Source organism: Ceratotherium simum, chromosome 18 (genome assembly GCF_057802395.1).
Source record: "Ceratotherium simum simum isolate JZ-2026a chromosome 18, ASM5780239v1, whole genome shotgun sequence".
Lineage (NCBI taxonomy): Eukaryota > Metazoa > Chordata > Mammalia > Perissodactyla > Rhinocerotidae > Ceratotherium > Ceratotherium simum.
In genome coordinates, this window is record NC_141917.1 from 50,592,011 (window position 1) to 50,617,339 (window position 25,329).

Sequence of the window (25,329 nt, forward strand, 5' to 3'; positions counted from 1 at the left end):
CCCTGGTGTCTCTTCCTCTTCTTACAAGGGCACCAGCCCTATTGGATTAGGATTCATCCTTATGACCTTGTTTAACTCTTGTCATCTCCTTACAGACCCTATCTCCACCAATACAGCCACGTTGGGGGTTAGCGCTTCAACATATGAATTTTGTGGGGACACAATTCAGTCCATAGCAGAATTCATTCTAAATTGTACATAGTAGACCTCTATAACACAAAATGCATGTCATAACAGGAAATCACAAGGGGAACAGAAGAAAGAAGGAACATAAAAAATATTTGAAAAAGGTGTGAGTATTAATTAAGAATAGGTCAGTGATTTGTTAGCTGCCAACATAGATCTAAAAAGAAAAAAGAGTTAATGTCATGGTTAAGATATTAAGAATAGCAGTAGGTTCAAGTAAAAGCTAAACGTTGGATTATTTATTAATCTGATAGTACCAATATCTTGTTCTTTGAATGAGTAAACATCAGTAGCTCTTAAAATATGGGATTTTGAAGTTTTTGAAGACTTCATGTTTGTACCAGTGGGATAGTGTGTCTGGAGTTTCCTTTAATTTTTTACTGGGTCACTGTATGATTCTTGAGAAAAATACTTGAACTGTTTGCTTTAATTTCCAGATGATAATGGCCTTAGAAAATGTGGAATAGTTGTAAAAAATTCTCAAATCTTTTCTTTTTTATGCTCCAGGATGAATTCCATTCACGGTTGCGTTTTAATCGGAGAGGACTGGTTGCCATGGCAAATGCTGGTCCTCATGATAATGGCAGCCAGTTTTTCTTTACACTGGGTCGAGCAGATGAACTTAACAATAAGCACACCATCTTTGGAAAGGTTCGTGTCCAGTTATCTTAAGCTTCTATGATACATATGATCAACTTATCTAAGAGCTGCCTTCATAAAAATATTCCCTAGGATATATATTTATTATTTCTAAAAATAATGGAGTATATTCCTGTTATAATGAACTATGAGGGACCACCTGAATTTTTTGTTTGTGTTTCAAATAAGTCATTGGTTATGACTTTAAAGTTCTTTTCCTAAAGTTATACTAATGGTCTTAGCTACTATGTTACTCAGCTGATGTTGTTCTTATGTTTTTAGAAAGACACCTAGGTAATAACATTTAGTGGTTTAAAGTTTATTTTGTTAATGATGAATTCCCTTAAGTTTAAGCTGGAAATTGTATTAACATTAATACTTTTTACTGAAATATTACTTTGAATAGTACCTGTTTATCCTGCTCACGTTTAACATGATATCAGGGAATGCCATTTCTATAGAATTTTCAGCAGTTTTCTTTATAAAGGGATTCTGAAGGTTTTCTTTTCTCACCCTTCTCCTTTCTCATAAATATATTCCCATATGTTTTAAGTCTTAGGCATGTTAGACATCACTAGCATATCAGCTCCCTCTGCTGGTTCAGTAAGAATGGTTTTCCCGTATCCTAGGCAAAACTGGATTTTGTGATGGTGAAAGGGAAAAAACAAACTTAGCATGACTGGAAAATTCATATTATTTTAAAATTCTTGAGAAATGTTGAATGAAAGACATCACACTAAAAACATGCAGTACAATATTGTTGCTTAAAATTTAACAACATGGGTTAAGAAACATGCATCGGCACATGAGCCACTCTGACACAGGTTCTCTGATGTTCATAGATTTTCCTTCCTATTATTTTTTAAAAATATAAGTGTATAATAAAATTAGATTTAGGTTGCCATTCTGCACCATTGTTTGGTTGATATTATGTAACTTACACATTAGAGACAAAGTATAGCATCGTGGTTAGAAGTGAGAAAGGCTGTTGCTTTTGGGTCTGTAACTTCTTTGAACCTCAATTTTCTTATCTAGAGAAGGAGGATAATGGTAGTTCCTACTTTTTAGGATGCTTGTAAGAGTTAAGTGAGATAATATCTGCAAAGCATTAACCACATTGTTATTGTTATTTGGTAATTCTACTCTAAAGTCTAAATTTGTTTATGATGTTTGAATGAAAAGTTGTCATTCAGCAGGAGGTTATTTGGCTTTATATTTTTATTTTTAATAAAAACTGATATTAAGTATATATTGGAAGTTTCCCAAAAATCTTACTGAGGGATTGAACTCCATCTGTGCTTTGTCCCCTTAAGATGAAGTTGCATTTCATCTTGAAGTTGCAAGTTATTTGCATTATTTAATGCATCTGCTCTTCTGTAACAATATGAAATTCCCTTTTAATTATTTAAAAAATATTTTCCAAAGTCCTCCCTTATTACAAAAAATGAATGTAATAATTTGCATTTAAATTTTCTTTTTTATTTGATAGGTTACAGGGGATACAGTATATAACATGCTGAGACTGACAGAAGTAGACATTGATGATGAAGAAAGACCACGTAATCCACACAAAATAAAAAGTTGTGAGGTAGGAGCATGATTATTATGAGATACAGCACTTAAATTGTGATTTAAGAGAAATTGATTATTAGTATTTTTAAAGTACTGGATGAAGGCTTTATACTAAAGTAACATCACAACTCAGATTTTATCTCTGTAATTTATGTACAATTTCTAATTAAGAATTTTTTTTTATTGAAAGTTTTGAATTCAAAGATGAAACTTTAGCTGATAGTCCAATGAATGAAAAGCTTGACTCATAATGGAAAGTTAGAGGAATTTGGTTTATTTAGCCCAATGAAGTGACTTGCTAGGTAATTTAAGAGTGATCCTTCATTGAGGAAGCAAGGTCCTTAAGAGCATTTGATTTGGAGTCAAAACACCTGAGTTTGTCTCTCTTACTATGTATTAAGTTTTCTTAAATATTTTTCCCTTTTGTAAAATAGGGATAAAGTATCCTTTACTTAATAGCACATAGGATTATTGGGAGACTCCAATGAGGCCATGTGTAAGTGGAAGCACTTTTTGTGGTACATGTATCACTTTACTTAATGATGGTCATGTGAGGAAAAAATAGACACTAAAGCCAACACAGTTAAATATTGGCTTTAATTTTTCTTGAAATTTAAAATATGGAGTAATGTTTTCAAAATATTTCTTTTCGTAGGTTTTGTTTAATCCTTTTGATGACATCATTCCAAGAGAAATAAAAAAGCCGAAAAAAGAGAAACTAGAGGAGGAAGTAAAGAAATTGAAACCCAAAGGCACCAAGTAATCATAGCAGAAAGATTTTTCTTCAGCTTGGAAAGCAACACTGATTCATTTAGTTCACTTTATTTCCTTTTGTAACAATTGTTTACTAGCGAGGAGGAGGCCTGTTTGGACCAGGGAGATATCTGAATTATGAGTGTGTGCTGTTTTTTAAATGTGCATTTCTTGTATTCAAATACGGGATAGAACCTAAGCTAAAGAAGTATTGTCTTAGGTGTCCATGTGAAATCTGTGGTAATAAATAGATAAAATTTATGATCACTTTAGCAATTATTTATATAAATGAGTTGTTGAGAAGTTTTTTTTGGTTTTTACTTGTTTTTCAATTAATATAAACTCACTATAAAGAACTTGGAAAGTAAAGTATGAAAGGTGTCATGACTGCATGATTACATAATTTATTTAACTTTTCACTCCTTTTTTGGTGCTACTAAAAATAATCTCATTATAAGTATTTTTAAGCATAAAGCTGTTTCTGTATTCTGTATTATTTCCTGAGGATAGTTTTCTAACATACAGAAATTTTTTAATAAGTTTCAGTATTTCGTGAATAATACTCTTTACATTATTAATTTTGTCTGTTTTATTAAAATAGATATCAAAGAATTAGATTTCTACTTTTACTGAATTGTAGCATTTATATTAAGGATTTTATTGTACTAAAAAGTGTTAGCTTCAGACAGTTCTAAGTATAATCTTGCCTAAGCTATTTAATAAGAAACAAAGTTTATTAATCTTTCTGAGCGTCAGTTTCCCCATCCTGTAAAATGTAAATAATAATAAATACAACACCTGGTTGTTATGAGTATTAAATGAGAAGTGGAATTTGAAAACACCAAGTAGTGTAGGTATTCAATACATATTTGTATCTTTCCTTGATATCATACAATATACATAAGTTAAGTTGCTTTTATCAACGGTCAGATATGAGCCAGACACTTTGATAAGCAGTTGATATCTTGTGGCAAAATAACTTCTTATATAGCTATATATTTGATTTCCTTTTATTTTTTGATTCATTTATTTTGACTAATTTATCTCTGGGTGAAAGGTCACTGTCACTATATTCAGACACAATATTTAATCACTATGATTTATCTTGACAACAAGCCCAAAAGTTGGGTGTTTTTGCTTTTGTTTTTAATTCATAGCAGATGTATTAGGGATGATGTGGTAGTCATTGATTGCCTCTAGGTTTCAAAATAAAAATTGCTCTTTTGTTGCCAAATCTTTTCTTTTTCCAATATGTGAGAGTTTTAATAACTTATTATTTATCTTTCTTGGGATGTCTTTGGTTTGAAGACTCAAGAGACAAATCTTTGCCTAAATCAGTTTTTTCTCTCCATGGGCTATTTTTTTTTTTTTTTTTGTGAGGAAGATCAGCCCTGTGCTAACATCTGCCAATCCTCCTCTTTTTTTGCTGAGGAAGACTGGCCCTGGGCTAACATCCGTGCCCATCTTCCTCCACTTTATATGGGACCCTGCCACAGCATGGCTTGCCAAGTTGTGTGTCAGTGCACGCCCGGGATCTGAACCAGCGAACCCTGGGCCGCCACAGCGGAGCGCGTGCACTTAACTGCCTGCACCACCAGGCTGGCCCCTCCATGGGCTATTTTTTAAGCTAAGTTTATTGCTTATGTTTTTTTACTTTGACAATTTTATGTAACTTACTAATTTTAAAATACTAAGATGTATTTTGGCAGACACTAGATTGTTTCCCATTTGTAGTGCTCTTGGGCCTATATATTTAGTTTTTCAGAAATCTCCATTTTGCTAACCAGTTTTGATAAATATAAAAAGCTTAATTATTTCTGTCTGCTTGACTTAGTATGTTTAATGGTAGTGCTCAGGATGGATTTTTGGTCATTAGTTTAGTCTAATATATGACACGTCTGTGGTTGAGGCCGAAGCTTTAACGTTCTGTTGAAAATGTAGATTCTTAGTATATTTCTGCTGAATACCAGGTAACATTGTCTATTGTTAAACAGTCAGAGTGTGTTCCTGCTTGTGAATTCTATTCTATTACTTTGAAAATAGGATATTTATAAGTTTTGTTTAACGTTTTTTCCCCTAATTTTCTTTCCTTCATTCTTTTTTTTTCTTCCTTCCTTTTTTGTGATTAGAAATTTTAGTTTACTTTCATTTGGAGAGGAAGCTGAGGAAGAAGAGGAGGAAGTAAATCGAGTTAGTCAGGTAAAGCTCTAATTTGCCCTTTGTTCTGAATTATAAAAGAGAGTAGGCTCTATATCTTACTCATTTTTTTTTTTTTTTGTGAGGAAGATCAGCCCTGAGCTAACACCCATGCTAATCCTCCTCTTTTTGCTGAGGAAGACCGGCTCTGCCAATCCTCCTCCTTTTTTTCCCCCAAAGCCCCAGTAGATAGTTGGATGTCATAGTTGCACATCCTTCTAGTTGCTGTATATGGGACGTGGCCTCAGCATGGCCAGAGAAGCGGAGCGTCGGTGCATGCCCGGGATGCGAACTGGGGCCGCCAGCAGTGGAGCACGCGCATTCAACTGCTAAGCCACGGGCCGGCCCCTATATCTTAGTCATTTTTGTATTTCCTGCTATACATGGCCCAGCACGTTTTACATGGTACACATTCAGTCCATATTCATCGAACTGATTCATAAAATGATTTGTGGTCAGTAATATTTGCAACTTCTGGGATGATTTGCCCTCTTAAATGTTTAGTTGTTTTTTTTAACCTGGCATTGTTTTTAATCAGCTGGAACTAGAGTTACTCTAAAGAATGAGTCAACTTTATGATTCAGATTTTAATTGCTATTTGTTTAATTAGTTTGCTAGGTGATAATGATTATTATCATTGTTATAAAAATCAGTGACAGACCAAAACTCTTATATTCATTTTAATATTACTTATATTTATTTATTCATTTTATTAATTCTCATCACAGACCTTTAAGATAGGTATTATTATCCCCATTTTACCCACAAATAAATTAAGGTATAGATAGGTTATAATTTGCTCAAAGTCACATAACCATTAAGTAGCTAGATCTGGGATTTGAACCTACATCTGTCTCGCTATAAAATCCACCCCCATGTCTTTGGATTTATGCATTGCCTCCTGGCTTCTTAACCCACCAATGCTTCCCACAGGCCTTTAAGTGTGGTTTTCCTCAATATCACTTTCATCACAATATTCATTGCTGAAGTGAATACTCATACTCAGTGCCCTGCCATTGTTTAGGGCAGTGATTCTGATAAGCATACTCCAAGAAAACCATCTTCAAGGGTTTTTACTCTCAAAGATTCTGATATGTCTTCGTTTCTTGAAAATTAGTGAGCACTGAGACCTAAAGGATTAGGTTCAAAATCTTTATTGTAGTAATTAAAACTCTGTAACCTAGCACTGCCTTACTTGCTTAACATAGTCACCTGTGACACTAACAATAGCGTTCATTGACTTAAAAGTACACTGTTATTACCCTTATCTTTACTTCTTTATCCATGTGCTTCCCTCATGCTGAGCATGGTTTTGATAGGCTAATGCTGGACATATAGTAAGTACTCTAGATATATCCCTTGCATTAAAACTGAGTAAAATCTAGTAGATAATAACAACAATAAACAAACATATAGAGAAAAAAAAACTGAGTAAAATGGGCATGTATAAGAAATATTTTGGTCATAATTTTTTCCTCACTGTCTGGTATCCTTGAGTGATCTGTTGATACCATGGATTTAATTATCTCCTGTATACTAACATTCTGAACTCTAGGAGACAAGGCCAAATATTTCTTCTGGATTCTTATCCCTCATTCTGAGTTGCCTTTAGGAAACATCTCTATTTTAGATTTCAAAATTAAATTCATCTTTAAATGGAAACCTCCCTATTTGTTATCAAAAACATCACTGATCATTATGTCACCCTGATATCTCAGAAGTCGTCTTCTTTAGATGTCAATGCACTAGTCATGCATTATTCACGGTTCAAATTTGTGCCTTGTCCAAGTAAAAGATTTACTATGTGTCATGATCCTGTGGGTATATTTGTAAATGGACCAAACCACGAAGGTTAGATCTGGGAATTGCCAGAATTCCCTTTCATTGATGTTTTCTAAAGATGTCAGGTTTCCTTACATACCCATGCCTGCCCCATAGCTCCCCCACCCTCGTTTTTCCTTTTTTCTTTGAGTGTGAACTCTGCTTTATTTGGCTACTTTTTGTTTTTCCTTTAAGATTGAGCTCCACTATCAACTCCTGATAACCTCTACCTCCCTCCCTCACCCAACTCCCACCCAGGCTGAGCTTAACTTCTTTCCACGATAATCTGTGGCCATCAAGGCACTTATTATACTGCATTGTAATTATTTATTTTCTTATCTGCTACCTGTGCTAAATATTTATTTTATGTAATCTCTATAACAACCATGTGATGTAGATGTTATTATTCCTATTTTGTAAATGAAAAAATCAATACTCAGATATTAAGTCACTTGTCAAAGACCATGTAATTAGGAGGTGGTAGAATCAGAATTTTGAACTTAGGTTTCTATAGCTATTTAAGTCTCTAATATGATTTTGAATGCTGCAGAAGCTACCTCCTTCAAGCCCAAGCCATCTAAAAGGCTGGTGAGAGATTTTACTCACAGTATAGTGTTCTAGGGTAGAAGGCAGCTTAGTACAATTGGCCCATTGCCCTTCCCTAACTACATAGGGTCCTGGATACTAGGTTGAGCAGCCTTCGAGAGCAAGGGTAGAAGAAAGGAGTTTTTCTGTCAGTCTTTTTGTTGAATTAAATTTCTGATCTAAAGTAAGTTTTGTTCACAATTACTATGAGATTGACTTTCCTGGGAAAATAGTTTGAATTTTTTCTACTTGTAACAACAGCATGTGTTAATTTTAAAGCTATCTTCCTTCTGCTGCTTACCATTGCACAAGGTAAAAAAAAAAAAACGATATATTTAACTTATACTGAATATAGTGAACTTGATACTCCAAAAGCAATTTTGTTTGCTACAAGGTTGAAATGTGAAAGGATACCACCATAGATAGTGCTGGCTTGCTCTTTATGTTTGCCCTTAAGCCTAAAAAACACTTTAAACAGTAGAAAGACTAAGTAAATTCTGTCCTCTTTGCCAAGAAAATTGCAACCCACAGTCCATTATCAAATGAGTAGTATAAGCCAAGTATTATGTCATCATATTTCTCTCATCGGACTCTTTAATGGGAGAATTCTGTGTGATAAAATTATCAAATGTTTGTTTTTGACTCTCAAGTCTATGTCTCTTACTCTTCTTTTCTCCAGCTGCCTGCTGGACATCTCTCTATTTGAATATCTCACTAGTTACCCAAGCCCTGGCCAAGGCTTAATTCATTATCTTTTCTTCCCAAACGTCTCCCTATTCTGTGACTTCTCTTTCAATTCCCTGGTATCAGTAGCCTCTAAAGAAGAATTTTAGATTCAGTTCTGACTTTTTTTTTTCTCTGCACAACCAGTTAGTTGCACTATTCTACCAATTTTTCATCCATGATGTATCTCAAATCTATTTTTTCCTTTTCATTTATTTTGCTACTACCCTTGTTCAGGCCTTCATTATCTCTAGCCTGGGCTGCTGCCATAGTCTACAGACTGGTCTCCCATCTCCCTCCTCTTTTTTCCCTTCCACTCATTACTATCAGAATATTCTTTCTGAAGCCTCATTAAGATGTTACAGTTGCTCTCTGTTGACTGTAGAAATAAGGCCAATTTCTTGGCCTATGATTTCAAGCCTCTGCTTTCATGACTCCCCTTCACCAAGTTTGTCTTTTAGCCTAATACTTCTTAAACTTCCTCTTGATAAAAATCACTTGTAGTACTTTTTAAAAAATTAAATTGCTGGGACCCATCTCAGACCTACTGAATCACAGTCTCCAAGGGAAGAGCCTGGGAAGCTGTAATTTTAATGAATTCCCTGAAATTCTTGTTAGGGAAATGTAGGAAATACTGCGTTAGCAGATCTGAACTATTTGCTGTTCTACATATATGTCTTGTATTTTCCTTTTTGTGTCTTTTTGTTCATGTTCTTTTCCCTGCCCTAAGTGTCCTATCTCACTTCTGGATGTCAAAGTCATATTTATTTTTAACCCCTAAAACACCATCCTTTCTAAATATATTTTCTAGTTTTTCTTAATCTTTTCTTTTTCGGCTCTCACCTTTGCTTTTCTTGTGATACTTATATTTTCCTTTTTGCTTGTTACACAAGAAACATATGACTATGTTCTTATTGTATACTACTCAAACATTATACCCTTTCCTTTCTGCCTTATTAGTTGTGTAGAGTCCTAGGTTGTGAACTCCTTGATGGTAGGTAAGCTTTGTGTTATCTTTGCGTGGTGGTGTCTTGGAGTGGAAATACCATGGATTTCGGATCATACAGGCTCATATAGACACTTTACTTTCTGCTGATACTCTGTGACCTTGGATAACTTAGTCTCTCTGAGCCTCAGTTTTCCTCTTTGTAGCATGGAAATAATATGTACCATTTAGAGTTGTGAAATAAGCAAATGGATAATCCTTACTTTAATACATTATGCAATCTTGAAAAATGTTTTTGCAAGTCAAATGTCTTAAACAATACACTATGTTATAATTCCTATTTTATTATCATGAGCAAAACTATATCCAACAATCTCTAATATGGTCATGATTATTATGCAGAAGCTGCCACCTTCATGCTCAAGCAGTCTAAAGGGCTGGTAAGGAGCTTCACCAGCAGTTCAGCTTTCTGGGGGAGGATGTCATAAACTCAGCACAATTGGCCTACTGTCCTTGCTGAGCACTTCCATAGACTCCTGGATAGTAGCCTGAGCAGCCTTGGAGGGCATGAGTGTACACCCGTACATCTTGACCCACCAACAACCCATTCCCACATGCGAGTGGGTCTTGGCACACTCTGCTGAATCTTTGGCCTACAGAGTTTAGCTGTTTTCTCTGTTTATATAATGGAGTCATGGATCAGTTTAGCTTGAGAAAATAGAACAATAACAAAAAATCCTTGAAATTTACTAACTTAGGGGAAAGGAAATTTCTCTAGAGGCAGAGAGAATCGAAATGAAAGTATACTTTGTTTATTTTGCTTTTGTACTGTTCTTCACACTATGAGCACCCTTCAGATACATGTTACCTTTTGGGTAAAATGAAACCTTGGTAAGAAAAGGGAAGGCTAGCCTGAATACTGGAAAAGTATGACCAATAGAATATATTTATTAAATTTCTCCATACTGTTTTTAAATGCATGTAATAGCTAGAGCCAAAGTCAAGTAAGTGTCTTTTACAATGACTAAGAACAATTTGCAGTTTCACTGGTTGCATGAAATTAAATATTTCTGGAGGGCTTGAAAATAATTGTTTAATTATTCATTTGCTTATCAAGTTTCTTTTTTCAGTGACTTGACAGTGTTAAGCTTTATTCCAGAACCTGTCTCACTGATCACAAGTTAATAATAGGTCAAGTCTGAATTGAGGCTTTACTTTCTGTGAAAGGAGAAATAAGATAGAGTCCCCTCTGGTTTATGGATTATCAGTGTGGGATTACAGACACTGCTTTACCCCACTCATTTATTCATGACAAGGTGCCTCTCCCACATGGGTTAGCTTTCCTTCATCATTTATTTCAGTTTCTTTCTACTACCTGATAAAATCTCTTTTACAATAATAGAATTTTATAGCTCAAAGGGATCTAGTCCAACTTCTTTTCTTTATAGATGAGGAAACTGAGACTCTGCTTAAGTGACTTGCCAGACTGACTTCATTTCCTTTCTGATACGATTGCATGATAGGAGGATGCCATGATAACGTATCTTGATTCAGCAGCACATTGTCAGAGTATCATGATATTCTTGTGGACAACATGAGGAAATGTGATCTGGGAGACAGGATAGACAGATGGATTTATAGCTGATTGAATCCTTCTGCCCAAAGGGTGCTTTGTTGTCCACCTGTGCCTGATTATTTGAATGAGTAAGTTGAAATGTAATAGGAGTACATGTAAATTCCGTACTTTAATGAAATCAGTTGAATAGGTATACGACTTAATAGCCTGTAAGCCCTAGTTGAATTACTAAGAGTGAGGTCTCTGGAATGAGGAATTTAACATTCTTTGTATTTGGGGGGATCACATTTACAGCATTTTGTTCAGTTCTGAACACATTTAAGAAGGATACTGACAAACTAGATACATTTAGAAGAAGGGAGGGTCATGAGGAGAATGGGATGATGCCAAAGACCAAATTTCCTTAGTTCTTCCACAATTTGTTTTCTCTGCCTGCAGGGTGCCAAGTCTACTATAGCGGGAAGGGACGTCTAAAAATTACTCTTGATTATATATTTCTATGCCAATTTAATTTAAGAAGTTAACTGAAATTTGAAATGGTAATGATTATTCAGATTAATTCATAGGTTCCTCCTATTGCTAAGTCTTATTTTAAATTTGGGTAAGAAAAGTTTTTTCTTTTCTCTTCAAGCTGTTTTAAATTTGGGGAGTTAAACAAGAACCTGTTTTTAAAAAATGTTAATTAAACTAACAATTGTAAACTAACATTTACAAATAAATGAAATATTATAGCTCATTAATGGACCAGGAACCTAGAGACTTGAATTCTAATCTTACTCCTGACTCTCATTTTCTGATCTGTTAACTAAGAGGCTGGACCAGAGGGTGTAAGGCCAACTCTGGCTGTGATGTGTGTGATTGTGGCTCCATGAGGGCGCCACATGGGGAAATTAATAAGGGAATATTTCTTAGAGTGGATGAAGATAAACATCGATGGCTGGAGATGCAGGAGGAAGAAATTTTAGGGAAGGAAAGCATGAACAAAAGATGTTCAAGTGTTATTCTAGTTCAGGTCACTTAACATTCTCTGGTACACTTTTGCACAGGTCTCCTTTAGTTCTCTTGTGTGAAATAGGCGAGGCTGCTGTATTATTATTTCCATTTTGTAGGCAAGGGTTCTGAGGTCTGATGAGATCATTCTGTTTCCCCAAATGGTACAAGTTTTGGACTAAAACTCATAGAATTACTGAATATTAGATTTTGAAACCCATTTGGTCTCACTATCATCTTTCTTCTTGTCCTATGCTCTTTCTACTACATCACTTTCTGGTTTTTGAAAAATTTTTTTTCAGTTTTCATTGTTGGACAAACATATTATCAAGTAATTTGTTGATAATTTGCCTTTTCAACACTCCTTGGCTTATATAAGGTTATGGAATTAGAAATATAGATTAATTGCACAATTCATATTCTATGACTTTTTAAAACTACAGATAAATAGCATCTTTAGATTAACTGAGAAGTTTCTTGTTTTGTCATATGGAACTAGACTATAAGCATGTTTTAATCGATTAGGTCTTTAAAATGTAGAGAACTCCATGTTAATACAGAAATTTAAAAACCTATTCTTTTCATCATGGAAATATATTTCGGAAGGTATACATCTGCCTTAAAGTAAAACCTTTCAAATTTAGAAGGCTGTTCTCAAAATTGTTAGACTGTGGTGAATGGGGCTTAAGGGAAAGAGGTATTTTCACCTCTCTGTATCTCATGTTTTAAAATTTCAGTTAACACATTTTGTAATGAATTTTTCAGATTAAAATTTCCCTTCAAAATAAATAACAATTATCCTTTCTTCCTGTCAACTTTAACCTCTTACTATTCACTCTTACATGATTAGTTGAGGGGTGGGATTGGCGAGCAGGTTCCCACCTCAAGATACAAGGTATAAATTTGAAGTTTTCCCACCCTGTGATGGGGAAGTCTGTAGGGTAATCTGCAAGTCTGAAACCAGGCCAGAGTTCTGGGTCCACAGGGGCCTCTAGAAAAAGAAAAATGGGTACATTTACATTTTTGGTATATTATTGTGAGACAGGCCCAGATTTAAATCCTAGATCCTCTACCACTGACTAGCTTTGTGAACTCTAGTAAATTACTTAATTTCTCTGGCTTTATTTTCCATCTGTAAAATGAGGCTAATATTCCATCTGTAAAATGAGGCTAATAATGCCCAGCTTATATACTTTCATTTGTGGGGGAGGAAATGAGGGGTAGGAATACTGTATTATAGCACAGTGCCTGGCACCGAGTATATACTTAATAAATTAGAATAATAGTAGTAGTAGTAGTAGTTATTTTATAGTTCTACTTCTTATATCTTCCTATGTCTTGTTGCCTTACTAAAATGTCACTGTACTGAGAACATGAACTTTGAAATTAAAGCGTTTAGTAAGTCTTTGGTCATTGATGAGTGTTGTCATACTTGAGAGGCTCTTCTGTGTACACGTTTTCCATGTGTTAAACAGTACCTTGGAAGTACACTCATCTGGTTCCCTGGTACATTTTTAAAGTGATTCTGTGCAGTATAGACAGTGTATTTTAAGAATAATAGTATGCATTTATTTCAAATAACTCCTGATCTATTGTCTAAGTTTTAATATATGGGTCAAAATTTTAATTAGTTTAGTTATATATAAATTATATTGAGGATCTAGTGATTGGAAATAGTAATTAATAAACCTATTTTTAAGGATATATCACTTTTTGAAAGAAAAAGTTTTTCTAAAGTAATATTTTTAGTAAATGAGAGAGTAAGATTCTTATTTATAAAGCTTTAGTTTATATTGAAAATTTCAGGAACCCATGTCTTTTGCTAACCACATAAAACAGTACTAGATTTTATGTAAATTTGTTAAGTTGTCCTTTTGGAAGACTTTTTTTCCCTACTTGTGATTATCATACATTCCTTTCCAGAGCATGAAGGGAAAAAGCAAAAGTAGTCATGACTTGCTGAAGGATGATCCGCATCTCAGTTCTGTTCCAGCTGTTGAAAGGTTAGTAGGGTGCTAGTGTGACCCTAAGTTCTTATTTTCTGGCTCAGATAATTTTCTTGCTGCTTTTGTGAGTAAATGGTCAGTTCTCATAAGTCAAATTTGTTGAACCCAGCCAAAAAACGAAGGCATTTTGGTAATGGAGGTGGTAGAGCTTCTGGCATAGTGGAGAGGAGTACTCTAGTCACTTCCATTCTTCTTGCTATCTACCTCTGTAGAACTAATTAAATTTAAAATTAATTGTTAAACTGTTAAATCGTAGCATAGTTTGAATACTAGGAAACTGTTTGCTTAAACAGCTTGATGTTTAATTCAAAGTTGCTTTGCTAACTTTTTCCTTGAAGCGTTTTTGTCTCAGTTGGTATCATGGGTAAGCAAATCAGAGTTGAAGGGTTTTGTGAAGAAGTCACCACATTTTGGGCCAATCCACTGAGTATTATTTCTTACATATTTTGAGAGTTAGAAAATAGTCTTACTATCTTTGTTGTTTCTCTTTGAGAAGATGTCTTATCTTAAATGTAATTGCACATGATATATTGGGCCACTGTCTCAAAGGGGAACTAAAATACTATTGCACTGAGTTTAGCTCATTTTCAAAAATTCTATTTCAAAACAATTTTGTCTTAATATCCTTGTTTTTGAAAACTTTGGTTTCTTCAGCCAGAATGCATCAAGCCAATAGAAAAAATTGTTTTCTGCAGCCCTTTGTTCATAAAAATAGCACTGTTGGTTGTTTGCTTTTTTCTTTTGATTCTAGTGCATTTGTATATGTGCTAATGGAGCATACCTGTTATTCTGTTTATAAAAATGACTCCCTTTTAGAATGCCTCCATTTGCTGTCCAATGCCATTCTGAAATTCTTATGTTGAAATAAGTTTTTGAACTGTTAATCCCAGTAAAATATTCTAAATTTTTGGATTATTGAATATTAGTTTCATTTTGAAGCTAAAATTTATCTGTTTTCTTTATTTTTTTGTAGCGAAAAAGGTGATGCAGCAGGAGACTCAGATGATGTGAGTATTAATTTTAGTATAAATATAGTTTGAACAATTTATAGAAAATTCAAAATTTTTACAAAAAATTACATTATTTTTTCTTAAGAGGTAATGTATATTACTTTTATAATTATATATGTAAAATTTTGAAAAAAATTGAAAAAGATTTGAAAATGTCATTTATTTTGATATTGGAATATTTCCTTCCAAGTGTGTATATAGGTATTTGTATTTCCCTGCAAAATTAGAATCATATATATGAATTTCTAGCCTGTTTTTTCTCCTTCTCAGATAACATTACTTGAATACTCAAAATTCAGATGTCATTGATTTTATTTTATTATGTTAAAAGTTTAAATGTTGATGCGTGGGCATCCTACATTATGTATAGGAAATGCTTGGATCAGTCATTTATAGTGGTATTCCTTCATTATACGCACATTTCAGAGGATTCAAGACTGTTTATTAGTTATATTGGCTATTAAAGTTGATAAAACAGAAGGCAGAGTTTCCTTTATACATAAGAAATCAAGTTTTTCAAGTCATCCATTTGCCACTTTATGAAAAACCCATTGATCTGTGCGTTGTATAATTCAGTTGGGAGTACATAACTTTCCATGCATGAACGCAGCTTCATCAATTACCACTGTCAAAAGAGAGGGTTCTCTCTGACTCTGTATAGTAGAGAAAGGATGAATATCTAGCTTGGTCAAGAAAACTTCCTGGAAGAGATGATGCTGTGTTGTGTCTTATAGGAGAATTAGGAGTTAGCTGGATCACGAAAGAAAGTGGTGAGGGGTGGGGGTCCTCTAGCTCAGAGAGCTAGCATATGCTAAATCATAGTAACGAGGAGATATTATACCTTATTTGGGGAGTACGAGCTGAGACTAAAGTTTGAGAAGGAGCCTGCTTTGTGAAGAGCAGGCAGCAAGAGAGTTAAAGGTAGAAGGAACTACACATACAAAAGGCCCTGAAGCAGGAGAGAGTTTGGTGTTTTCCAGGAACTGAAAGCAGACCAGTGTGACCAGAGTGTAGTAACAGGAGGGAGAGTGGGATAAGTCTAGGGAAGTAGGGAGAAGCCAAATATTCAAGAGCTTCATAGGCTATGGTGAGCAGGTTGAATTTCATCCTAAAAGTAATGAGGAGCGGTTGAAGGGTATTAGTTAAAAACAAGCGTGCTACGGTCAACTTTGCATTTTAGGAAGATCGCTGTTGGCAATATCATAGAGGACAAATTAGAAGAAACAGACCGGAGTCAGGAAGATCTATTGGGAAGCTATGGCAGGAGGAGAGCTTGGTATAGGACCACAGCTGTGAGACAGGAGAGAGACTTGAAAGAGGTCTAAGAGGTGACTGATTCTGCACTATGAGGTGAGGGAGAAGGAGGGGTCTAGGACAACCACAAGGTTTCTGATTTGGGCAACTTAGATGGGTACAAAAGAAAAAGTAGGCTTGAGGTGGAGAGAAAGATGAAAAGTAATGTGGTTAATTTTTTACACTTTGAGATTCAGATAATTTGGAGACATCTGTGTAACAATAATATGGGTCTGGAAGATAGGATCAAGGCCTGATATAAAAGTATAGATATGGTCTTGGTGAGAGTGAGGCCATCTAAGGATAGTGTATGGTCTCTAACCTGTTTTGTGTCCCAGATCCTTTGCAATGACTGGAACTGTGGACCATCTTACCAGAAAATGTACTCTATCCACAAACAAAATTTTATGAGTTTGCAGGGGATTTTTTTAGATCTCTTGAGGACCAAGCATGGAAGACCTAGGTCAGTGGTTATCAACTTTTAGGGCTGAAGAATTTTTTAAATATCTTGCTAAAAATATTCACAGTTTCTGTCTCTAGAGATTTGGTTCAGTAAGACTGGGATGAGGGCTAGGATTTTACATTTTTTAACAAGCAAACCATGTTATATAGTCTCAGGACCAGACTTTGAGGACCACTGTTCTAGGGGTCCACAAGCTTCAAGTTAAGAATCCTGCCTCACCATGACTCACCTGATCAAAGAATCACAAGAGAAAAAAATCTGCTTGGGGTAGTTTCTTCCTTTTCCTTTTCTCCCTTATCCCCCCTTCTTCCCTCCCCCTTTCTCCCTCCACTCATCTCTCTATTAACACTAGGAGCTATTCTGGAAGTTGAAGATATAGCAGTAAGCAAAATAGTCCAGAATTTTAGCCCTCATTGAAGTACTTCCCCTAATTATGGAAGAGAGCCAATAAAAACATAAATAATTAAAATATATGGTATGTCAGATGGGTGATAAATGCTTTGGGAGAAAAAAAACAGGGAAGGGGAATAGAGAATACTGGAGGTGGGTGGATGCTTCTGCCATTTTAAGAGGGTGATCAAGAAGGTATCACTGAGAGGGTGACGTTTGAGCACAGACCTGAAGGAGATGAAAGAGCAAGCAGTGCATCTATATTGACTAAGTGTTTCAGGCTGGAGAGAAAAGCAGCTCCCAAGTTGGCTCGTGCTGCTGGCCTGGAGTCATAGGAGATTATGTCAGGGAGGTACAGATTGTATAGGGTCTTGAGTGAGTTGGGGATCCATTGGAGGGTTTTGAGAAGAGGAGTAATTGCTATGACTTAGATTATAGGAAGAAATCTCAGCTTCTCCATGTCTACCTCTTCTACGTGAATTAATCCTTGCTTGAGGTCAATATGCTGGCTCACCACCTCCAGAAGCCACATTTCCCAGTGGGAAAGAATAGGAATGTAGATAGACACACTATCCTGAGTATTACAGGGTAATGCAGAGTGGACACAGTCTGTGCTGCACAGAGGGGCTATGTGGGAATTGAGCAAATAACCCTTCCTGGAGTATCCCATACTTATATAGTTGGCCTAGAGCAGACTCGAGGGGTATGCCCACCTGTAGCAGATTCTTCAAGCCCTTACTAATTCAAAAGAAAACGAAAAGCAAACCTGGCCTAGAATGCAATGAGGAGAGTCTGAGATGGATCTCCGGAAGTGAAAGAGGAAATGGAATGCCTGGCAAATACTCCATTTCAATTTCTACAGGATGGAGAATGTGAAAGTGCAGAGCATGATGAATATATTGATGGTGATGAGAAGAACCTGATGAGAGAAAGGATTGCAAAAAAGTTAAAAAAGGACACAAATGCAAATGTTAAATCAGCTGGAGAGGGAGAAGTGGAGAAGAAATCAGTCAGCCGCAGGTGAGTCAATTATTGTGCTTCTGGGTATCAGAGTTTTTTGTTTTTTTATACTTCATTTTAAATTGATTGAATCCTCTATTCAACTTATTTTTTAAAATAACTATTTTCATAATGTTTGATATGTATACCAGTTGTTCTGAATTAGCCCATTTGGAGACCTAAAAGAAAATAGACCAGTTTTAAAGTCAAACTCCACTTCATTTCGCTGATCTTTTCTTTAAAATTCCTCTATAAATTTTTATATATGTGGTAAGGAATATGTTAGCTAGATGTGGAAGGTTGTGTTTGTTTAATACCAACGAGAGTAGTAGAGTAATTGTATGGAATGAAAAGAGACATCCACATCCTCAGATTTAGGTGAGTAAAATTTGTCAAAACTGGTTAAGAAAGTGTGTGCGCCTGAAAACATTATTAAATATCTTTTCAAGTTTTATTTTTGCTGTATACCCCTCCTAATCTCAGTGGTATCATAAAAGAAATTTCAGCAAATTATCTGATGATAGAGAGTTGTTGAATTTTGTGACTCAACATTTTATTCTCCTGAAATTCAACTTAATTAAAAAATTCTCCTTTGTGATTCTATTATTACAACTTTATGGTATACATATTGCTTTAAAAAATAATAATATTTGTTTTTTTGAATGGCCTACATTTGGGGATAAGATAGATGTTAAGTACATATAAACAACATTCCTTTCTTCTATTATGTTTCTCAACCTCATATAGAAAAAATTAAAAAGCATTTGCTTGTTGTCATTGCTCATCTCCTTCAACTTTTTCCTTTATGTAAACAGAAAAGTGATTCTTAGAAATTTTCATGGATGGTATAACCTTTTGCATTCAGAAATGGTAGTACTTAGAAGTTACCTTAAATATCTTTTTTTCCAGCAAGACTCACCTGATGCTCAAGTAATCACTCTTGAGTCATTTAATACAGTAGACTAACTTTGGGCCACTACTGACTGAAGATTTTAGTGATCATATATATGCTTATACGTACATGAAGTTGACGAGCCTCTCATCAGCTTTGTGACTTTTAGTCAAATCATGGATATAATCAAGGATACTTTTTTTCTTTCTCTCATTCAAGTCATGCATTTTCTAATTTTTAAGGACTATGAATTTTTTAAAGATTAGGTTTATAGTGTGACAAAAAATACATTTTGAATTTTTAATAGATGAACCAAATATTTATGTTTAAGTGGTTCTTAAGTCCTCAACTCTACTCTGTCTTGTTGGCCTTAATACAATTTCAAATACTTATATACCCTCTGATTAATATAACTTATAATTTAGCAAAGCAGAATTTTCTATAAGAACTAAGTAAAGCTTATTTGGCAAAATTTGCCTTAATAAATGGTGAAAACACCAAACATCTATTTATAACTGGTCCCCTCTTCCCCCAGATTTTCAGTATTCACAACCTCTTCTCTTGCTTCTTCATCCTATCTCTCCTACCTACAAAGAGAAATAAAAGAAAAATAAGGAGGTCAGGGTAGAGAGAAAGTACAGAATTTCCAAGGGAAAATACAGTTTTTTACTCTTGTCTAGAAATTTCCACGATAGTCTCATGACCTCTTATTTTGAGTACAAAAAATTTCCAAAATCATTAGTGCTTTTGGTCAGTTATACCAGCTTCACTGTAGTTTAAGTCTCAAGTTAATTTTATGTTTAAAAAAAAAAAAACAGGAAAACCTCTAAGTCTTAAAAAATTGTAATGTGGTAAAAAGGATAATTATATTTAAAGGAAAATCACTGCTCAGTCTAAGTTGAATTATAATGGGTATAGCTGCCAGCCAGATAGGATATCAGTGTGAAATCATTATCTATTCAAAAATCAAGGCTCTTGACATATACAGACTTTTCATCTGGATGTGCTCGAAGTACTCTATTATCCTTCGGTCATTTTCTGATTTGAACAGTAGGATCAGGGACTAGACTAGCCTACCAGTCCTTTAGGCACGGAGCCATTCAAAGTATAATTTTACTGAAAATTTGTGTATTGCTTTTATTAGTAAAGAAACATCTGGAATCTGTTAAAGCTGTTTATCACTTTGGATGTTAAAGCTACAAGCAGGTTTGTTGAGTACTTAATGTTTAAGCTGGAGAATGGTATTTAACAATATAATTTTCAACAAATTTACGTGGCGTAGAATCTTTCCCTTATATTGTATTCTCAGCAATGTCTCTAGTTGTTCCCTTGAAAAGTACTTAGGGGTTCAGGAGAAAAAATTCCAGAGCTCTTCCTACCTTCTCTCCTTTCTTTTCTCTCCTTATACTCATTCTGACTTCTTTAGGATTTCTAGTCCCTTGCCTCCTTCCTTTTCTAAATGTGTCAGTCTCAGTCCCTTTCTTATCCAGCCCACGTTCTCTAAGCCTATACCGTGACTACTGGATGTGGATGAGCAGAATCACACAGCCGTGTGCAAGTCCAGCCTCAGCCATGCCTCCCGTGCTTCTTCCTTACCCACTCCCCACAGTGCTCACTTTAAACCTCAAACTCTCTCACCAGATCACCTGGCTTCCTGTCCTATGAAATAGGAGTAACTTCTTGAACTTATTCTTTTCTCTTTTCCCCCTTACCCTTTCAGACCAATTCTTATCTCCTTCTCCTCTGCTTTAAAGGGAGAGGAATCTCTCTACCCATTCAAAATGATTCCATCCCCTTTCCTTTGTCTTCAGTTTTCTCTTCACCCTTTCCTTTTCTTCAGCTTGTGAATAGGCTTAAGCCTCTCCCAGCATTCAAGAGTAAAACCAAACAAAACCACTCCATTTTATTTCCTCTCCCCACCTCCTTACTTCTCATTTATTTCTAAATACACATCATTTAGCTTTTCCCTCATCACTGCACTGAAACTACTCTCACTAAGGCCATCTAATTCACAAATCTAATGCTGCTTTCCAATTTTTGTGTTTCTTGGATTCTCTGCTGTGAAATTTGGCATTTTTTTGTCTCTTCCCTCTTGAAACCCATCTTCCTCAAGAACCTGCTACTTAAATTGTGATCTGTGGACCAATAGCATTAGTGTACTTGGGATCTTTTTTTAAGAAATGCTGAATCTCAGGCCCCACTCCACACTTCCTGTATCAGAATCTGCATTTCAACAGGATACCCAGGGGATTTGTGTGTATATTAAAGTTTGAGAAGCACTCCTCAAAAATACTAATTTTGGGGGCCGGCCTGGTGGCATAGTGGTTAAGTTCACGCGCTCTGCTTCGGTGGCTTGGGGTTCGCAGGTTCAGATCCTGGGCACGGACCTTTGCACGGCTTATCAAGCAATGCTGTGGCAGGCATCCCACATATAAAGTAGAGGAAGATGGGCACAGATGTTAGCCCAGGGCCAATCTTCCTCAGCAAAAAGAGGAGGATTGGTGACAGATGTTAGCTTAGGTCTAATCTTCCTTGCCAAAAAAAAAAACAAAACTAATTTTTACCCCCACTACTACTAGTGCAAGTTTATATCATCTTAGCTCCAAGGTCAGCAACTTGGAAGGACCTTCTCTGACTCCTCAGGGCATTCCTATTGCACCTTTCTCACACTTCTGTGATAGGTAGTATGACATTAGATTACACATTTGTTTTTCTTCTTTGCGTACCCTTATACTGTATAATTTTCTTGAAGGCAGAGATTGTGAACATTTATGTTTCTATCTCTGAGGTCAAATATCATAGGTACCCAAATATTTGTATAAATGAATGGACAAGAAAATGAGTGCATCCTTCTTTGACAAATCACTTTCTCCTCTAGATCTCGTAAGTAACTTGCTTGTATTTATCACATAGGATTTATTGGTTTGCCTATCCCTTGCCTAGACTGAGCTCCTTCAGAGACTGTCTTATTTATCTTTACATCCTCTGAGTCTAGTATAGTAAGCATATGGTAATTGGTCATTAAAATTTGTATAATGAGTGGATGAATAAATGAATGAATATGTTTATAATCCATTGGAGGAATGGTTTTCACTCCCAACTGTACATTAGATTCACTGGGGGAATGTTTAAAAGAAACACTGACACCTAGGCCCCACTCCTACAGATTCTGAATCATTTGGTTTGCCTTGAAGCCTGGGCACATCCTTTTTTTACTTTTTAACTTTTAATTGAAGTGTAATATACATACAGAATATATCTGTATGAACTATATTTCATAATGCACATATCATAAGTATACAGCTTGCTGCATTTTTACAAACTAAATACACCCATATACCCATCACCCAGATCAAGAAACAGAAAATTGCCATATCCCAGAAGTCTCCCTCTTGCCCGATTCTGGTTACTTCCCCCCTCATTCCTTAATAGTAACCACTCTTCTAACTTCTAAGAACATACATTAATTTAGGGCAATAATACTTTGTAAAAGCTCTCCAGATATTCTAGTGTGCATCCAGGGTTAAGAACCCTACTCCCCACCGCATACATTCTCTTGATTACTTCTGAGATATAGAATAATGTGAAAGCAGATTAAGAAAAATGTAGTGTCACCTCAGATCTCTTTTGCAGTCTAACAGGGATAAGACATTTGTATCAACTGAACTTAGGTTAATCTTTGAAAAAGAGGAAACGGTCAGTATACTAGGAATCAAGTAATTTTAGAAGAAAGAAAATATGATATTTGAGTATTCCTAATGTTTTTAAAGGATGTGTGCTGGTAAAGATTTAAATCAGTGTCTCTCAATCTTTTCTGTACATTTGAATCACCTGAGAACAAGCCCCATGCCTGATCAAGTCAATCAGAATTTTTGGTATGCGACCATAAGAAGTTTTACAAAGCACAGGTTATTCTAATGTGCACTCAAGGTTAACTGAAAGTTTGGGGGTAGTTGCAGCCTGTCTTTTGGAAAGTCCTATTTTAAAGCTTATTGTAAAGAATCCTTTTTTGCCTGTAGGTGGAGCTCAGCTGCTGCAAGTTAATCATGTAAACCAAATTGAATTGTCCACTCCACTTGTTTTTAGCATCTGTGTATTGATTTATAATAAATGGCCAAACAGTAAAATCAGATGTAACAGACCAGATAGTCAAAAATCAATGGTTTGTTGTGATGATTACAATCATTGTGAAAATTCTGTCTTTTATTGTGTAATTTCTATCATCTGTAATTTTATTATGATTATCCTTCTAAATTATTTTCATGAAATTGAAATATAAATCAAAGAAATCTTGACACATACCCTCAAATCACAATCATTAAAATTTTGATAGTAATCTTTCAAGGTTAACCAGAATGGTATTAGTTTTGGTGTTTGACTGGTTTGATGAGCTGTGTTTAGTTGACTGTGGCACCCTTCCTTTTTCATAAAACAACTGTCATATTTGGTAAAGTTAAGCAGAATTTGTGTTGTACTCATGACCTGCGTTAGGTTGACTGAATATGAAATATCTTACTATGAAGATAGCGTCAGGAATTTAGATATGAATATTGAGGTTGAGGCTGAAGATCTAATGAGTTGTATTGAACTTTAAATTATGAAGTAAGGGATAATACAGTCATAAATACCTCCTGAGGCCAGAGTGAACACCCAAATGAGTTGTTGCTAATTTTAGTCTCTTAAGTCTCCTTTTGTTGGATTTGAAATATGTGACCAGGATTTCTTATGGAACTTTGAATAATTTTTTTTCCAGGTATTTCTAGCCTTCTCAAAAATATTAATAAGCTTTCTCCCAGCTTTAAGGAATTTTTGAGTCTTAATGTACTTTGTATTCTAGTTTCTCTTACTTTATGATTAGACTTAGGAAGTACAGAATTGTCTTTTGTACGTAAACTTGGTTTACTTTAGCAAATTCAAAAAGGTAGTGCAATATTTAAATTTCAGAAATTTGAAAGATAGTACATATTTTTAAATGATAGTACAAATTTTAAAAGATACCACAGTAACAAAGATTGAAATCCATAGACATTCTAACAACCGTATCTAAACCATTAAAACCATCATCTCTAAGAACATTTCATCTCCTCAGAACATTTACAAGCAAGGAGTGAAATTAACCAGTTAGAGCATTTCTGCTTCCTTTCACCTTTTGCCCCAAGATGTTGTACTGAAGCAGACAGTAAAAGAGAGGAAGAGAGAGGAAGAGAAAGAAATGCAAGATCTATACACCAGATAATTGGTCTCTGAATAAAGAAAATTTGCAATTATTATTTCTTTGGTATAGAGTAGTAGTGATCCAAATATTGTGTTTTCGGGAAATATTTAGGTTTAACTGCAGATACTAAGCTTTGGAGCAGTCCTGATTTTTATGAAGTTTGCATGTTAACTTTTACCAGAACTTGATTTTTATTTTCTATCTGTTCTTTCCTAACCAATCATTCTATTCTCAAATGTATGTTACTCTTGTTGCCAGTCACTGTGCAAGAACTGCTATGTGCCAGGCAATGCTAGGCTCTAGGAACGTGAAAATAGAGGAGAAATGGTTTCTGTCTGCAAATGTTCACAAAATAGTGCAAGAGTAAGAATTATAAACAATTAATTGCAAGTCAATCTGGCAAGTGCTCTAATATAAGTGTATGTAAAGTATTATAGATGTTAAGTAGGCGATACATATTTCAGGAAAAGATCAAAATACCAGGTTAAAAAAGGGTTGAATGTAAAATTGCCATTTTTATAGGTCAAGAATAGTCAAATATCAGCAATTTCATAAGTTTCACCATAATGCTAGTAAGATAAACCATTTTTTTTGAAATGAAATTACATTTTAGTATTGTCCAATCCTTTAAATTAATGTTGTGTAATCTCCCGATATAGACTAGACAGTTTGTTTTATTGCCTTTGTTATGTTTAAAATTTTGGAATAGTAACAATTATAATATAAACTATACCATCATTTGGCATTTCTGGCAAGCTCCCATTTTTCTTCAAGTTGGATCTTTATAGCAAGAATATTTGGATGTTCTGGACAAAACTCTTTCTTGGGCTGTTTGAAATAAAATACCACTTTAAAAATGCCCAGTTAGTTCATTGAGAACCTTAATCCGTATCCAAGGAATCACTTTCAAAATAAAACAAAAAAATCCTCGAACTTTAGTTATATACTTCAGAAATACGACAACCCAACTGTTTTTGTTGTTGTTGTTTTTTTGTGTGTGTGTGTGAGGAAGATCAGCCCTGAGCTAACATCCATGCTAATCTTCCTCTTTTTGCTGAGGAAGACCGGCTCTGA

The 25,329-nt window shown here is 35.0% G+C and overlaps 1 protein-coding gene across 3 annotated transcripts in view; it reads left to right on the top strand.

The window, feature by feature from the left end:
* CWC27 (CWC27 spliceosome associated cyclophilin) overlaps nt 1-25,329 on the top strand; it is a 225,396-nt gene that overhangs the window by 15,307 nt on the left and 184,760 nt on the right. For all 3 annotated transcript variants that reach the window (XM_087443325.1, XM_087443327.1, XM_087443326.1), the window contains exons 4-10: nt 694-837; nt 2,315-2,413; nt 3,053-3,156; nt 5,280-5,349; nt 13,911-13,990; nt 14,967-15,000; nt 18,012-18,169. In XM_087443325.1, the coding sequence (XP_087299451.1) occupies nt 694-837; nt 2,315-2,413; nt 3,053-3,156; nt 5,280-5,349; nt 13,911-13,990; nt 14,967-15,000; nt 18,012-18,169 (689 nt within the window). The remainder of the gene's footprint in view (nt 1-693; nt 838-2,314; nt 2,414-3,052; nt 3,157-5,279; nt 5,350-13,910; nt 13,991-14,966; nt 15,001-18,011; nt 18,170-25,329) is intronic.